Source organism: Tursiops truncatus, chromosome 5 (genome assembly GCF_011762595.2).
Source record: "Tursiops truncatus isolate mTurTru1 chromosome 5, mTurTru1.mat.Y, whole genome shotgun sequence".
Classification (NCBI taxonomy): Eukaryota; Metazoa; Chordata; class Mammalia; order Artiodactyla; family Delphinidae; genus Tursiops; species Tursiops truncatus.
In genome coordinates this window covers 1698628-1716955 of record NC_047038.1, presented here as the reverse complement: position 1 = coordinate 1716955, position 18328 = coordinate 1698628, and the positions used below count along the sequence as shown (strand labels likewise).

The 18328-nt window shown below is 46.7% G+C and overlaps 1 protein-coding gene across 12 annotated transcripts in view; it reads right to left on the bottom strand.

The window, feature by feature from the left end:
• FAM193A (family with sequence similarity 193 member A) overlaps positions 1–18328 on the bottom strand; it is a 172722-nt gene that overhangs the window by 88170 nt on the left and 66224 nt on the right. For 11 of the 12 annotated variants that reach the window (XM_033856552.2, XM_073804765.1, XM_033856548.2 and 8 more), the window contains exon 2: positions 12488–12733. The exons of the other annotated variant lie outside the window; for it this stretch is intronic. In XM_033856552.2, coding sequence (XP_033712443.1) covers positions 12488–12733 — 246 coding nt within the window. The remainder of the gene's footprint in view (positions 1–12487; positions 12734–18328) is intronic. 12 annotated transcript variants of the gene reach the window in all.

Here is an 18328-nt window from a genome sequence, read left to right as displayed (position 1 = left end):
ATGGGTTCAGCTAACACCCATCTTCTCACACAGATAGAGGACAACCTTTTTCCTTGTGATGAGAGCTGTTAGCATTCACTCTCTCAGCAACCTGCCCATGAGTCATACAGCACCGTCGGCTACAGTCACCATGTTGTACATCACATCCCGGGGACATGCTTATCTTGTAACTGGAAGTTTGCACCTGTTGACCACCTTCTTCAATTCCCCATTCTGTCACCCTCTGCCTTTGGTAACCACAAGTCCGATTTCTTTTTCTCCAAGTCTGGCTTTGGGTTTGTTTTTTGTGTTTTTAGATTTCACATGTAAGTGAGATCATACAGTATTTGTCTTCCTCTGTCTGACTTACTTCACTAAGCAGAATGCCTTCAAAGTCCATGTCTATCCATGTTGTCCTAATGGGAAGGCTTCCTCATTTTTTATGGCCAAATAACATCCCATTGTTTTTATATGTATGTGTGTATACAAACACACACACACACACACACACACACACACACCCCACATCTTCTTTATCCATTCATCCAACAATGAACACTTAGATTGTTTCCATGACTCGGCTATTGTACATAATGCTGTTATGAACATGGTGCTGCAGGTACCTTTTCAAGTTAGTATTTCACTTCCTTTGTATATATTCCCAGAAGTGGACCTGCTGATGCGTATGATAATTCTATTTTTAACTCTTTGAGGATCCTCCATAGTGTTCTCCACCGTGGCTCCACCATTTTACAATCCCACCAACAGTGCACAAGGGTTGCTTTTCTCCACATTCATGCCAGCATTTGTCATCTCCTGTCTTGCTGATGATACGGCCCTTCTAACAGGCCTGGTTCTGATTTGCATTTTCCTAATGACAAGTGATGTTGAGCATCTTTTCATGTACCTGTTGGCCTTTTACATATATTATTTAGAGAAATGTCTATGGGTCCTTTGCCCATTTTTTCCCTGGCTTATTTGGTTTTTTGCTGCTGAGTTGTATAGAGCTCTTGAAATATTTTGGATGTTATCCTCTTATCAGATATATGGTTTGCAAATATTTTTTCCCATTCTGTAGATTTTCTTCTTTTTTTCTTTCTTTCTTTCTTTTTTTTTTTTTTGCGATACGCGGGCCTTTCACTGCTGTGGCCTCTCCCGTTGCGGAGCACAGGCTCTGGACGCGCAGGCTCAGCGGCCACGGCTCACGGGCCCAGCCGCTCCGCGGCATGTGGGATCTTCCCGGACAGGGGCACGAACCTGCGTCCCCCTTATCGGCAGGCGGACTCTCAACCACTGCGCCACCAGGGAAGCCCTGTAGATTTTCTTTTTCACTTTGTTGATGGTTTCTTTTGCTGTCAGAAGCTTTTTAATTTGATGTAGTCCCAGTTGTTTATTTTTTATTTTGTTGCTTGTGCTTTAGGTGTCAAATCCAAAAAGTCACTACTAAGACCCATGTCAAGGAGCTTTATTCCTATATTAAGTCTGTAATCCATTTTGAGTTAATGTTTTTGAGTGGTCTAAGATATGGGTCAAGTTTCATTCTTTCACACGCGAATATCCAATTATCTCAGAACAATTTATTGAAAAGATTGTCTTTTCTCCACTATTCAACAAAATTATTGATGAATAAATTACAGTATAGCAACATATTGGATTATATGTGAATTGTATTATGTGAAAAATGAATGAATTATATTAGGGAAAATGCACAAACTGCAGCTACCCAGACAGCATGAGGAATCATAAACAGAGAAGACAGCATAAGCACACACTTTCATAAAGGTCAAAAACAAACAAAAATAAATAATTTATTATTTAGAGATACACATATAGGCAGTGTAACTTTTTTTTAAAGGGTTTAATAAAGTAAGGGAATGAGCAATACAAAAGGACAGCATTTACCTTGGAAGGGGAGAAACAAAGATGGAGAAGGGAAGAGCACACAGGCACACAGGTGTTAGGGAGGGCCTGATTTTTAATGCTGACTGGTGTTCATTTTATCATCCCTCATAACATGTATACTGTAGACATAATTCATATATATATCAAATATCACATAGTAAAAAAATAAAATTTAAATGGGAGGAAAAACCTCTCCCCACTACCAGCTCTTTTCTTCATTATTTCAACATTTCCAAGTCCCTCCTCCAGCTGTGTCTGTCCTCTCCTCCCCTCACAGTCAAGCATCTGAAAGATCAGCCCCTTAACTGGACTTGCTCAGCTTCCTCTCCACTGAGTTATTGTTCACACAGTTCAGCCGGGCTTGTGCTCCAACTGAACACAGACCTATCTAAGGTCAGATACCACTTCTCTGCTGCCACACCAACACTCTGTGTCCTCTCGCAGCTAACTTTTCTCAGTGTCTGTCAGGACTGCTGGCAGAGTGTCCTCCAGGGACCTCCCAGGCTCTCCTCGTCCTGCTGATGTACCAAAGCTACAAGGCTCTGTCTCCCCTGCCCACTCCCCACGGGCCACTTCTCAGGGCTGTTTATGCAGCTGAGGACCCTGAGACAAAAGGCAGGCTTGCTTACTGCTTATAATAAAAGGGCCAGATCCCCACCCGCACCACCACCCCCAGCCCGTGCTCCTGAACTGGGACACAAACCCCCTGTACCCCCTGCACCGATGTGGGCCTTGGGGAGCGGAGGGGGTGAGGAGAACGGGATGTTTCTGCTGTGCCGAGTAACAAAGTCCTTCGTCTCTGACTCAGGATTCTCAAGTCTTCTGCCAGCACCCATGCAACAGGAACAAGCCAGCTTATTACCTTCAGGTAGGGTCAAAAAAAACTAACCCCAGACCCAACGACGACGACCTTGTGCTTGTCACACTCCCTTGCTTTTCGTTCTACTTCTCCGCCGTCTGCTGCTCAGTCATCCCTACCTCCACTGTCAGGTGTTCTCTAGAACTCCTCCTCAGGACTCCACTGCTCCCTCCACCCACTGACTTGGGTATCGTGCCAGGGACCAAGGTTGAGAAGAGGAGTAAAAGCCATCTGTTTGCTTGTTTTTTAAACTGAAGTATATAGTTTTGATTTACAATGTTATGTTAGTTTCAGGTGTACAGCAAAGTGATTCAGTTACACACACACACACACACACACACACACACACACACACATATATTCCTTTTCAGATTCTTTTCCATTATAGCTTATTACAAGATATTGAATGTAGTTCCCTGTGCTATACAGTAGTTCCCAAAAGCCGCCTGTTTTAACGACTGTTGCATGAATGACCAGCAAAGGACATCTGAGACAAACAGCCTGTAACCTAAAATTGCAGATCTTGAAAAAAATTTGGGATTCCACTGACAGAAGTAAAGTCAAAAGGCCTGTTTAACGTATATTCAGATGGGGGGTGTCTAGCAACGTCCCATTAACAACTTAAAAAGAGAAGTCAATTACACCTATACCAATAAAGTTAGAGGAAGAAAAATTAAAAGATATCATTTAAATAGTATAAATAAGGGACTTCCCTGGTGGCGCAGTGGTTAAGAATCCGCCTGCTAATGCAGGAGACATGGGTTCGAGCCCTGGTCCAGGAAGATCCCACATGTCGCGTAGCAACAAAGCCCATGAGCCACAGCTACTGAGCCTGCGCTCTAGAGCCCGTGGGCCACAACTACTGAGCCTGTGTGCCACAACTACTGAAGCCCACGCACCTAGAGCCCATGCTCTGCAACAAGAGAAGCCACTGCAATGAGAAGCCTGCGCACCGCAACGAAGAGTTGCCCCCACTCACCGCAGCTAGAGAAAGCCCACACACAGCAATGAAGACCCAACGCAACCAAAAATGAATATAAGCTAATAAATAAATTTTAAATAAATAAATAAATAGTATAAATAAAAGTATGTATAGGTAAATGATTTTTTTAAAAAGGTGCAATGGGGGACCTCCCTGGTGGTCCAGTAGGTAGGACTCCGTGCTCCCAATGCAGGGGACCTGGGTTTGATCCCTGGTCAGGGAACTAGATCCCACATGCCGCAAAGAAGATCCTGCAGGTGGCAACTAAGACCTGGTATAGCCAAATAAACAAATAAATAAAAGGTGCAATGGCATAATACAGAAAAATATGAAACACTTATAAATGGAGAAAGACCCCATACTTACGGGATTAGAAAACTCAGTATTCATAAGAAGTTAATTCTTCTCCTACTGACTTACAGTCAGTGCAATCCTGGTCAAATCTTAACAGGGTTTTTTTTTGGGGGGGGGGGAGGAATTGAGAAGACAATTATCATTTATACAGAAATGTAAGGAACCAAGAATAACCAAGACATTTTTGATGAGTACAAGGTAAGAGGGCTTTCCCTCTGAATACATTTGTTACAGAGCTACAGTAATTACCACAATATACACAGCAAAGTAGACTTAGTAGCCACTGTGTTCTTCACCACCACGTGCTTAGTTAAAAAAAGGCCAGTGCCACTTAAGAGTGTCCGAGATGCTGCAAAATCATGAACTGTATTAAATCTCAACCTTTAAGCACATGGCTTTTGAATATTCAATGTGATGAAACGGGAAGTCTGCATAAAGCATTTCTGCAATATTCCAGAGAAAAGCACTGTGCGCTGTGAGCTGAATGAGCCACTCCGTCCAAGGAACATCAATTTTACTTGAAAGAATGCCTGACAGACCAATCTATGTTTATTCAGACTTGGATACTGTCAGACATCTTCTCAAAAATGAATGAAATAAGCCTGTCCCTTCAAGGAAAACAGCTGATGCTACTTGTGGCCAATCATAAAATCTGAGCTTTCAAGCAAAAATTGGAAGTTTGGAAAACTTGTATCCATCACTGTGGACTTGAACACTTATCCACATTTAGAGACCTTTCTGATGAGATCGGTGGTGGCAGTGACAAATGTGACTTTAATAAAACAACAACCTGAATAATGTAAGGTGTCACTATCTCAAAGACCTCCCTTACTCAGTAAACAGCTATTTTACAAATGACCAATGTGTGGTGCAGAATCATGTGTGGGTAAGAGGTTCATTGAGAGTGCAAGACAGACAATGGATTTCAGTTTAACAGTGTAGGAAAAATTCTCTGATATCATTTCAGATTCTACATTACAGCTAACCATTAGGAAACTATTACCTGTCATGGTTTGGTGTGGTATCAAAGAATATCCAGTTATCTGAAGAAGCCATTAAAATATTTTCTTCATATAACTTCAGTCAAAACAACCTATCACCCAGAATGAACACAGAAGCAGGTATGAGAATTCAGCTGTCTTCTATTACCCAAACATTAAGAAGATTTGCAAAACAGTGCTATTCTACTTACTATTTTTGTTTTGGAAAATAGTTTTCATTAAAAAATATGCTATTAATCTTAACCCCATGACTCTGCAATTCCTTTCCTACATGTATATACAACAGAATGTGTGAACGTGTGCTCCAAGAGCATCATTCGTGATAGGAAAATTTGGAAAACAACCAAAATGTAGTATAAGTTCACAAAGGTGAAGAGTATATAGTAATGAAAATGAAAAAACTACAACATTTATGAATCTCAAACATAATGCCGAACAAAATAAATCAGACACAAAATAATGCATACTGCATGATACCTGTATAAAGTTCAGAACACCAGAAGAACAGAACAACACTGCTTAGGGACGGAGGTGTGGGTGCTGTAACTAAGAAAGAGGAGCTGGAAAGACTGCGAACTCTGTGGAGAGGTGGGGGGGGCGGGAGAGACACAGAGGGGATCTAGGTGAAGGGCAGTGCTTGACTTGTGACCTGCACCGTAGCAGAAATAAACCCAAACAGATCAGCAATCACAGGAAGTGACAAAGATTAATTTCACCATTAAGAAGTAGCTTCTCGGGGCTTCCCTGGTGGCGCAGTGGTTGAGAGTCCGCCTGCCGATGCAGGGGACGCGGGTTCGTGCCCCGGTCCGGGAAGATCCCACATGCCGCGGAGCGGCTGGGCCCGTGAGCCACGGCCGCTGAGCCTGCGCGTCCGGAGCCTGTGCTCCGCAACGGGAGAGGCCACAGCAGTGAGAGTCCCGCGTACCGCAAAAAAAAAAAAAAAAAAAAAAGTAGCTTCGTGCCGCACACTAAAGACTAAAGACACCACACAGAGCAACGAAGACCCAGCACAGCCAAATAAGTCAATGAATAACTTAAATTAAAAAAAAAGAATCAGAAGAAGAAGTAGCTTCTCAAATGCAAATCAAAACCACAATGAGGTATCACGTCACACCTGTCAGAATGGCTATTCTCAAAAAGGCCACAAATAACAACCACTGGTGAGGTTGTGGAGAAAAGGGCAGTCTTGTGCACTGCTGGTGCGAATGCAAACTGGTGCAGTCTCTGTGGGAAACAACGTGGAGGTTCCTCAAAAAACAAAAAATAGAACTACATACAATCTGGGTAGACAGCTGAAGAAAATGAAAACACTAATTTGAAAAGACACATGCACCCCAATGTTCACTGCAGCACTGTTTACAACAGCCAAGACAAGGAAGCCTAAGTGTCCATCGACAGATACTGGATAAAGAGCGTGCGGTACATAGATATACACGTATACAATGGAATGCTACCCAGCCATTAAAAAAAAGAAATTTTGCATTTGCAACAACATGGATGGACTTGGAGGGCATTACGCTGAGGGAAGTAAGTCAGAGAATGACAAATGCTGCATGTTATCACTTACACGTGGAACTGAAAAATAAAACTACCGAATATAACAGAACAGAGAAACAGACGCGCATATAGAGAACAAACTAGTAGCTGTCAGTGTGGAGAGGGAAGGGGGAGGGGCAAGGTAGGGGCAGGGATTTAAAAGATACAAACTACTATGTATAAAATAGATAAGCAACAGGGATATAAGGATATATTGTATAGCACAGGGAATACAGCCAATATTTTATACTAACTATAAATGGAGTATAAACTTTAGGAATTGTGAGTCACTATGTTGTACACCTGAAACTTACTGTGTATCAACTTTACCTCAATAAAAAAATAAATAAATGGCTTCTCAAAGGAGACCAAATTGAGTATACTTCTATGCTGACTGCACAAGGACACTTACAAGATGCAACACAGAGCAAATGAGAACAAGAGGCTACGAAAAGGAGAGGAAGGGAGGGAGGGAGAGAGCTCAGCGACCTGCACAAACAGTAAACAAAAAGCCCTGAGGAGGGGCCACCACAACCAAAGGAACAATGTACTGAGATTTAATCAATCAACCTGTATTCATCCAGCACAGCCTTAAAACCTAGAGACCAAAAATGGAAACATTTACAAGAAAAAGGGACAAATACACACGCACAGTGGGAGGTGTTAACTGACCTTACTCAGAAATCAGCAGATTAAGCACAACAAAATTAGTTAAGAACACAAAAGGATCTAAGAACACAATTAACAAGGGGTTGATCTAATGGGAGTACACAGAGTCCTCTATCTAAACGCTGAGAAAACATTTTCAAGCACACATGGAACTTTTATAAAAACCTAACCACATACTAGTGTAACTGACTGATAAGGGGTCACTGTAATACATGCCATGATCTCCAACTGTAACAGCATTAAATTAAAAGTCAATATGATTAAAGGTGATCCGAGAGATATATGTTTGGATATTTACAGATACTTCAAAACAATTTATGGTTAAAAACAGAAATAATCAAAATTGGATAACACTTAAAATTGAGCCAATACAACTAGCAATTCAAAATCTAGAGCAGTAATTAGAGGTTTCCAGCACACATCAGGGCAGAGTAAGAAAAACTGATGAGAAGAACTGCAGGTAGAGAGACAGAAGAGTGGCCACAGAGAAAGAAGAGACGAGACCTGTGGTGGCCTCAGCAGGGCTGTGTGGTGAAGGTCACCTGGCAATCAGTGAGTGGCACTGGGCTGTCTCCCATCCGCCCCCCAGCAGGCGGGCTGAGCAAGGCCAGGTTCCCGCCAGGTCTCTGGGGTGAGATAAGTACAAGAATGCAGCTCCCAAGGCAGCTGGTACCAAGCTCAGGCTCCCCAGACACTTGTCAGCAGCCCTGAGAAGAGGCCTAGAAAATGGAGAGCCCCCCACACTGACACGCACCCCACCTTGTCACGGCATCTGTACCCTGCTCCCAAGAACAAGAAACTGGGAGAACCACATGTCTCAACTTACTGACAGCGTCTGTCTGTAATTCGGGACCCTGTGGTGCTTGCCATCACTACCTTTCAGCACACTGAACAGAACAGAACATCTGTGGAGGGATAAACAAGAATCTGCCCACAAGCGAGCCTCTGGGAAGACAGAGAGGATGGTGAGGAGACAAGGTAGAGGGATGGACTCTGCACCACTCTCTCTGTGCCCCGGAACTTCTATCAGAGGCACCACAGCGTTAACCAAATACTGCCGCGTGCGCGCACGCACACGCGCACGCACACGCGCACACACACACACACACACACACACACAGAGTAGTAATTAATGAAATAGACAAAGTGAAAGAGATTTTAAAAATTAAAAAAAAGTTCTTTGAAAAGACGAAATCAACACACTTCTAGAAAGAGTGGTTAAAAAAAGAGAAAGAAAAAGCACAAATATGAGGAATGAAAAGAGCTGTATCTACAGGTACGGTAGGAACTGAAAACAGACCACCCACACACTACTTCATACCCCAAATGACAATTTCTAAGAATGTAATTTACCACGACTAACTCGAATAGCAATGGAAAATCTCTTATCACTTAAAGAAACTGAACCAAAAATTTAAAAGTTACCCAGAGACATGCCTGTCTGTGAAGGGAACAGGAGGAGGCTGACAGCAGGAGGCGCGAGGCCACAGGCAGACGACGCTAGAGCATCTGCACTCTGCTGGGCGCGAGCCGGACGGGAGCAAAGAGAGGGAATGAACAGCAAAAGCAACAGAGGATGGACAGGGGTGGGCACCTGGGAGGCAACTTCCCTCGGCCACAGGGGTGATCAGCCCAGCAGGGCCAAGTGGGTGGGGGTTGTTTGGGAAGAGAGGAGAAGGAAGGGAGTGCTCCATCTCTGCATCTGGGGGCGCAGTGACAAAGCCAGGGCGACACGCTGGACGCCCTTCCACGACCTGGCACCTCGCAGTCGGAAAGCAGGACCCCAGCGGTGCTTTTCTCCAATCACGTCTGCCAGCCAGGGGCAGCACTGAACCAGGCCCCAGGCAGACGAGTTAGCGGCTTTCCAAGAGAGAAATGACAGTGAGCTCAGAGGGACCTGACGGTGGGAAAGGGACCGAGGAGGTCCAAGAACTATGGCAACGGAGGACACTCAGGCAAGTGACCTAGAAAGACAGGATCCAGTCGGATGTGTGAACCGAAGTCCTCTTAGGTGTGTGGGCAGGACAAAGGTCTAGGCACAGAAGAGGAGGTCTCTGGAGAAAGGGACAACGTGGAGCTGGGAGGCACAGAGCAGGGAGAAACATCAGTGCCCCACCACGACTGCCGGTAACAGAATGTGTATCTGCAAGAGAGCAATTCAGCTCCGGGTCCACTGTCCGTGCTCAGAGCCCTTACCCTGAAGATCAGAGACAGCGGGACACACACAAACTCGTAACTCTGGGCCCACCAGAGAGCAAAAAGGACCGGCTGAACGGGACAAGTGTGACAGGCCACCTGGGGACAAGGCGAGGAAGGCAGGCAGCCATGAGTGGGTCGGAGGCCACAGCGCAGCATGTGACAAGTCCTTAAAGGTTGGGTGTGGCCGGTGGGACTTGCCAGGCCGGGCCCTTCTCTGGGAGCCAGCAGAAGCCTTCACTGCTGAGGTGGTGGGCGGTCTGCACCCGAGGCCCAGGCTGATCCTCCGAGAAGAGGGGACCGAGCCCTCCAGGAGACAGGCCCAGGACCCACATGGACACAAGCACAGGCCACACCCCGAGGCCCCTACAGATGCAGGCAGAGTCTGGCTGCCACGCGGCAGGGGCAGCATCACCAGGAAAGCTGCACCCCGAAGCCCGGGCACAGGACTGCCCAAGGCTCAGGCCAGACAGGGGAACCGAGGAAGCACCAGGCAGGAGGCTCTCGCCGCCGGCACACGGCGCGGGCAGAGTGTGGAGAGAGACCCCGCGGCCCGCACAAGCACAGGGGGCAGCAGCCGCCAGGGGGACGAGCCACAGCAGCCCCAGGGCCCGTCAGACTGGCCGAGCGGGCCCCCTGCGTCTGCACGTGCTGCCTGGCACTGCCCCCAGCGAGAGCGAGGAGCAACAACACTGAAGGGAGAAGCAACACCAACACTACACAAACTCTTCCAGAAAAGAGGAGCAGGAACACATCTCAACTCACTTTACGAGGCCCTGAAAGACACAAAAGACAAGAAGACTTTAATGAGCCTCCATGGGCAGACCCTCTTCACAAGCACAGACGCGCAGTTCTCAACCAAACGTGACACGGACAAAGCATGTCCACGGAAAGACATGTGCAAGGACGTTCACAACAGCTTGACGCAAAGAACAGTCCAAATCTGGAAACAACAGAAACGTCCATCAACAGTGAACAGGTAAACAAACTGTGGTATATCTCTGCAAGTTATTCAGCAATAAAAAGGAACAAACGACTGATGCACAACTCTCAAAGCACAACACCAAGAAGTCTACGGGACACCCCAGAAAAAGCAAATCCACGGGGACAAAAATCACGTCCGTGGTTATTACGAGGGGTTGGGAGGAGGGGAAGGGCTGCCTACCAAGGTGAACAAGGGAACACCTGGGGGTTCTGTATCTTAGCCGTGGTAGTGGTGTTTACACAACTGTATAAATCTGTCAAAACTCAGTGAACTATATACACTTTAAAATGAGTGAGTTTTACTAGGTGTAAATTACATCTCATTAGTTTAAAAAGTTCAGCAATTTTAACCAGCTTGAGCAAAGAGGCCAACTGTACAATAGCAACAGAAGGTTTACGTCTACAAACATAGGTCAACATTATACCTCTGTGGTCCCTGGTGTCACTTTTTTGATGAGGAGAGAAAGCCTCGTGTGTTGATCCATTATCCAGGACAAACTGGGAAGTCAGGAAATGAGACTCCCCTCGTGGCAAGACTAGTTATGGGAAATGACAGGCAATTTCGCTTCTGCCTCCAAAACCAGGATGAGCAACAGCAACCCTTCTCCCAAAGGCACAGTCAGGCCAAAACACAAGAGCAGGACTGGAAACAGGAAGAAGAGACGGCAAACTTCAAGAAGCAAAGAAAATGCGCTAGCCGGGGGAGACTCAAGAATGCTGACTGGAAGTGAGCAGGGAACAAATGGGTATCAGTAAGCTAAACAGCCTTCCATTAGAAAATGGAAAACAGACCAAATACTTTAAGTGGACACAGGAAGAAAACAAAAGTAAAATAAAATGATAAAAGCACAAAGATCTGAGGGTGAAAAAACTTCAGACCGACTATGCCATCTTTTTAATCCTTAATTCCGGATTTATCCATTGCTTTGTTCATTCATTTATTTATTCATCAATTCAAATATTTTGGGTACCTAAAATATGCCAGGCTAGCACTGTTCTTGGTAAGAAAATACACAAAAAGAGCTACCCTCTTGGAGTGTACAGTCCAATGAAGGAAAAAGACAAACAAAATGAATAAGTAAAATGCACAGTGTATTAGAAAGAAGTGCTGAGGGGAGAACAGAGCAGGAAAAGGGGTGTGTGGGAGGGGCTGAGTGAGAAGTAAATTTCTATTTTGATAAACAACAGATTTTGAGTTTTAGCTACTAAAGCACTACTATAGAAACTGGCACGTGAGCTGGGGTGCTGCCTTCAAGGAAACCCTAAAACAGAAGCCACTGGCTCAGTGGCGGGCAGCAAGGGGGCTCAGGCGAAGGGGCAGCAAACTGTCGGCGACCAGTGTGGAAAGCAGTCCCAGGTCAGGAAACAGAATGTGGTGCTGGGTGCTGCTGTCATCGGCCACGTGCAGAGTGGCATTAGCAGAAAGACAACAGCTCAGAAAACAATCATCAAGCAGAAATCAAAGGAACGGAAGAGCCCTAGAATGCGGGGCCTCAAATGGCTGCAAAAGCCAACTCCTTCCAGAACCCAAAGAGCAGGTTTGCAAGCCCTTTCAGAACCAGGGCCCACGCAGACACCGTCTGGGCTAAAGATCCTGATGTTCTCAAGAAGGTCTCATTTAGCCGAGGCAGGAAATCAATGGAAAAGGGGTGGGGGGGAGTCCGACTTGAGAATTGCATCTGGGGAAGAATTTCAGGCGAGTTACCAGCGCATGGAATTGTCTAGCACTAATAAGCACACGAACGCCTCTAGCTTTTCACCAAGCTACACTGCCAAAGACATCCTGAGAGCAGACTTAAAAAGCCAAAACCCACCCTGCGGGCCCCCCAGGCTTGCTGACGGGGCTGTCTGACCGAGGAGGGCAGGGCCCTTCCTACTGACTGCAGGTGTCATCAGGAAGAGGGGCGGGGACCCCAGCCGCTGGAGCCAGGGACGAGGAGATGGCGCGGGAGGGAGTTCCTCCAGAAAGCAGACCCAAATGAGCCATCTCGCGCGCCGTTCCGCTCCGCCGGGCCGGGCACTCACCGCCGGCGGGTCGAGGCTGCCGCGCCGCTCCTCGTTCTCCACGGTGCGCCGGCAGTCCGGGCACACCCACAGAGGCAGGTGCAGCACGCTGTTGCCCTTGGGCGCCATGGACAGGGCCAGCTTGCTTGCAGTCTTTACTCCACTCTCTAAGAACGAAGAGTCTTTCCGCTCGCTTCTGCACAGAAGACAGTAATCCCCAGCGGGGTAGGGTGGTGTTCTATGATTCATGCCAAAATTAAAAGGAGTCTGGAACAGAAAAAAAATTTGTGTTTTCAAAACATGAGCCCGAGAAGGGTCGTCTGCACCGTAGAGAAATCATCCTGAAAATCCTGAAGATAGGTTCGAGAGAGGGACACCTGGGCAACAGGTGAGCAGGGAAGCCAGAGTACACATGGGATGGAGCTGTCAGGACCCCCAGGCCTCTCTCCCATCTGGAGTGCCCCTACCGTGAACCCATCAGGTGGGAAAGTGCACCAGGACCCATGCCAAGCCTATTCTGGCTGGAACGTTGCCCAGATGCCCCCCCAGCCCTGCCCAGCCAGCAGCCCAGCTCTTCCCTCAGCCCATGGCTCTCTCCCTGTCTTCCTGTACCCAGGCTCGCACAGGCCATTGGCTGTACTCGTTACCTGGACTACGTATAAGCATGTACACGACTGGTGCCACAGCTGACAGAGTGCTCTCAAATGGGCCCCAGGCTCCATTATCAAAGCCTGGAATGACCAGGTATCAGGTGCTTAAACAAGGGGGCTGAATGGATAAATGAACAAATGAGTGATTCAAAGAATGAAAAACGGGACTTCCCTGGTGGCGCAGTGCTTAGAAATCCGCCTGCCAGTGCAGGGGACACAGGTTTGAACCCTGCTCCAGGAAGACCCCACATGCCACGGAGCAACTGAGCCCGTGCATGCCACAACTACTGAGCCTGAGCTCTACAGCCCACAAGCCACAACTACTGAAGCCTGCATGCCCTACAGCCCACGTGCCGCAACTACTGAACCCATGTGCTGCAACTATTGAGGCCTGCGCGCCTGGAGCCCGTGCTCCGCAACAAGAGAAGCCACTGCAATGAGAAGCCCGCGCACTGCAATGAGGCGTGGCCCCTGCTTACTGCAACTAGAGAGAGCCCACGCATAGCAATGAAGACCCAACACAGCCAAAAATAAATAAAATTAAAAAAAAAAGAATGAGTGACAGCACCATTAAGACGCCAAAGACTTGCACGTATATTCTTACCTGCTTTCATAAACCAGTGATCAAAACTGCTTACACCTGTCACATCTACAGGGTTCCCTGGATTTAACCAAACCCAGCTCAGCAGCCATCTGAATGTCTGGGGTGCAAGGGGAGAGAACTGAGTACTATCTCCCATGGAAGTAGCTGTCTTTCTCTGTCCCAACAAATCCAAGCAGCCTGTCACCGACAGAACAGCCACAGCCTTCAAACCTCTCTAGGCCGCCTTGCTTACCCAGAGCAGAAGATGATGGGCCCCAAGGTTAGAAAGGTCCCCGAGCAGAAATCATAATGCTAAGAGCCAGAACTGTCTTGCGAGCACCCAGTTCATTATCCACTCATCTGTCTGTCTGTCCATCGTCCATCCATCCAGTGTTTACCGGAAGCCCACCGTGTGCCAAGGCACAGGCCCAGGCACTGGAGACACAGTGGTGAATAAAACAAAAATCTCTGCCGTTAGGGAGGTAATTCTTGTCAAACACAAAGACAAAGTAAAAAATACAGAACATTAGATAGTGGTAACTGAGAAGGAGAGAAGAGCAAGAGAAAGTGTCTGGGGCCGGGGACGATGCCCTTCATTCACTGTGGCCATCAGGGCCTCCCTGAGGAGACATCTGAAGTGTGGGGCTGCTGGAAGCCGCACGGACACCTGAGAGCAAGCGCACAGGCCCCGGGGCAGAGATGGAGGGGAAAGGGAGCAGGGAGCCCGGCACGGCCTGGCCCCACTCGTGTCCTAACGGGGAGACAGGATGTGCGTGGAGAAGAGATGTGATGGCAGAAAGGAAGGGGCCCAGGAGACCGGGGTGAAGCCGCTGTGAAGGCAGAGCCCATAGGACGACCGAGGAGCCCGACGTCAGGGGAGAGGAGAGAGGCCAGACAGCCCCCCCGACTGTGGACTGCGCGTGTGGAACAGCTCCGAGGTGAGGAGGACCTCGGCCGTAGGCATCTGGAACACACTGCATGTCAGGCATCCTTACAGGTCAGGTGACTGGGTCCTGCTGGTCCCAGAGGGACACCAGACAAGCACAGACAGAACTAGCCAGCGCCCCATGGCAGTAAGCGCTCCTCCACCAACAGGAAGAAATGAAGTCTCCAAGGGTGCAGAGTGGGACCAGCAGGAGAGCACGGCTTCAGCGAGAGCAAAGCTAAGCTGAGACCCAAGTGCTAAGGAAAAACAAACGGAAAAGAGCCGTGTGAAGATCCTGGAGAGGAGCGCTGGCGCAGGGAACTGCTGCGAACGCGGGCCTGTCCGGGGCAGGATGAAGGCCGGAGGCTGAAGCTTGTGCCCCGTGAGGGGCTGGAGATTGCTCAGAAGGGGGTGGCGTGACCCAATTTTCATCTTACAGGGAAACCTGTTGTGTGAACAATGGACTCTGAGGAGGTGACCACACGTGAGGCAGTTCCAGGTGCAGGCGGCCCTGGAGGAGCAGAGCGGTCAGGCTCGGGGGCTCGCCCTCCCGGACAGTGGACCCACCAGCAACGGGGGACAGGCTGCAGCGGTGGAAGGAGCAAGGGTTGGTTTTGGCCGCTGTGCGGTCCAAGTGTGCGTCAGCCACCCAGACAACGTGGAGCACGGCACCTGCTGGAGCAGCGACCGGAGGGGTGCAGCCGGATATGCAATTTGGGGTCTGTAAAGCCAGAGCCAGATGGGATGATCTGCGGAGGGCATGCAGCCAGTGTCCTGAACGGAGGTCAAACTTCTCGAGGCTTGACCACTATGCTCAAGAAGGAAGCGAGTCCTCTCGGGAGGTGAAGCTCTACTCTGCGAACCTCTTTCAGACAAAGCAAGTGACACTCACACAACAGCAAAGCCTGACTAAACCTCAAGCTAACCACATACTAGTGCTTGCCACATGGTCACCCTCCCGTGACTAAACGTGAGGGACAAATATAAGTCCCACTGGTTCTCGTAAAAACATTTTACAGGTGCACTGAAGTATAACTGAGGAACAATAAGCTGAAAAGATCTAAAGTATGGGACGTGAATAGTTCGGACACGTGAACACGCGCGTGAAACCATGCGACAACCAAGATAATAGACATCGTCCTAACCCCGAAGGTTCCAGGAGGCCCTCTGCTCCCTCTTTCTCCCCGCTGCCTCTTCCCTCCACCCTTCAGAGGCCACCGCTGGACTGAGTTCTGTCTCTGCAGATCACTGGGCAACTTCTAGAACTGTTTATAAATGACGTCACATAACATATTCTCTTGTGTCTGGCTTCTTTCACTGAGTGTCCTTACCTGGAGACGATTCCATTCACAAGTCTGTTCTAGCCCTGAGAGTAGTCCACTGTGTGGGCGAGCCACAACTTGCTCATCCACTCTTTTCTTCTGCCCTTAATTTTTATTTATTCATTTATTTTGCTCACCCATTCTGCTGCTTGGAACCATTCAGGTTATTTCCAGTTTTCAGCTATTACAAATAATAGTGGCTATGAACATTCATGTATAAATCTTGCTGTGAACAGATGTTTTTGTTTCTCTTGCATAAATACCAAGGAATAGAATGACTGGGTTGTCTAACTTTTAAGAAAATGCCAGGACTTCCCTGGCGGTTCAGTGGTTAGGACTCCATGCTTTCACTGCCAAGGGCCTGGGTTCAATCCCTGGTCGGAGAATTGAGATCCCACATGCCACGTGGCACCGCCAAAAAAAAAAAAAAAAAGAAGAAGAAATTGCCAAACCTCTCCCAAAGAGCAGTGTTAAAGAGTCCCAGCTAGCCTATATCCTCATCAGTAAGTTTTTAAATTGCAGCCACTGTAATGTGTATAGTATTGTCTCAATGTGGTTTCCCTAATAATACGTTAAATATCTTTTCACAGGCTTATGCAGTATCTATTCAAACTTTTGGCCTGGCTCAAGGTCTATCAATTTTATTATTCTTAAAATAATCAGCTTTTGGTTTCATGGGTTTTTCCTTATTAAAAATCTTTCTTTCACTGACTTTTGCTTTTATGTTATTATTTCATTTCTTTGAGTTACTTTGGGTATAAGCGGCTTCTTCATCTTCTATTTTCTTAAGGTGGAAGCATAGGTCATCAAGCCCTTTCTCTTGCATAAAAAGGTGGTTAATGCTGTAAATTTCCCTAGTAAGCACTGCTTTGGCAGCATTTTACAAGTTCTGATGTGTTGTGTTCTCATTCTCATTCAGTTCAAAATACTTTCTAACTTCCGTCTTGATTTCTTCTTTGACTCATGAGTTGTTTAAAGTGTGGTTTAGTTTCCAAATATTCGTAGTTTTCTAAATATCATTCGGTTACTGATTTTTTATTTTTTTATTATTTTTTTTGTGGTACGCGGGCCTCTCCCGTTGCGGAGCACAGGCTCCGGACGCGCAGGCTCAGCGGCCATGGCTCACGGGCCCAGCCGCTCTGCGGCATGTGGGATCTTCCTGGACCCGGGCATGAACCCGCGTCCCCTGCATCGGCAGGCAGACTCTCAACCACTGTGCCACCAGGGAAGCCCTCTGTTACTGATTTTTTTAAATATAATTCCACTGCAGTCAGAGAGGATATTCTGTACTATTTTAATTATACCAAATTTATCAATACTTTTTTATGGCCCAGAATATGGTCTATTTTAGTAAATGTTCAATGTTTACTTAAAAGAATGTGTATGTATGCTGCTGTTGTTGGGTAGCGTGTACTATAAATGTCTGTTCAGTCACGTTGGCCAATGGTGTCATTCAAGTCTTCTTTAACTTCACTGATTTTCTATTTACCTTTTCTATCAATTATTGAGAGAGATATTAAAATCTCCAAACACAACTATGATTTGTCTATTTTTCCTTGAAGTTCTATCAATTTTTCCTCCATATATTGTGAAGCTTCATTATTAGGTTCAAAAATGTTCAGGACTGTTATGTCCTCTTGATGAACTGAGCCCTGTACCAGTATGATGTGACTGTTTTTACCCTGGTAACATTCTTTATTCTTTGCTCCTGTATTGATTTGTCTGACACTAGTACAGCCACTCCAGCTTTCTTTTCACATAAGCAATGCATATCTTTCTTTATAACTTTTTTTTTTTTTTTTTTTGGCTGCACCACAGGGCATGTGGGATCTTAGTTCCCCAACCAGGGATCAAACCCGTGTCCCCTGCAATGGAAGCCTGGAGTCTTAACCACTGGACCGCCAGGGAAGTCTATCTATGACTTAACTTTTAGCTTACCTGAGTCTTTATATTTAAAGCAAGTTACCTGCAGAAAGCATACAGTTATGTCTTGTTTTTTGTTCCAACCTCACAATCTTTTAAAACTGGGATACTCAAACCATTTACATTAAATACAATTACTGATATGATTGGGTTTTTTAAATCTACCATCTTATTCTTTATTTTCCTACTGATTCATATTTTGTTTCCTTTTTCTTCTTTTTTAGCCTTAAAAAGTTGAGTAATTTTTGTGGTGCTGTGTTCTCTCTTCTGCTGGCTTGTGAGCTGCTCCTCTTTTCTTTTTGAATTGGCTGCTTTAGTGTGTACCGTATACATTTTGCCTTGTCACAATCAGCGATCAAATAAAACTTTATCACCTTAGTTTCCCATCTCCTGGTCTTCTTTATGCTATTGTTGTCATACCTTTTACCTCTACCTAAAACCCCCATAACTCATTGTTAT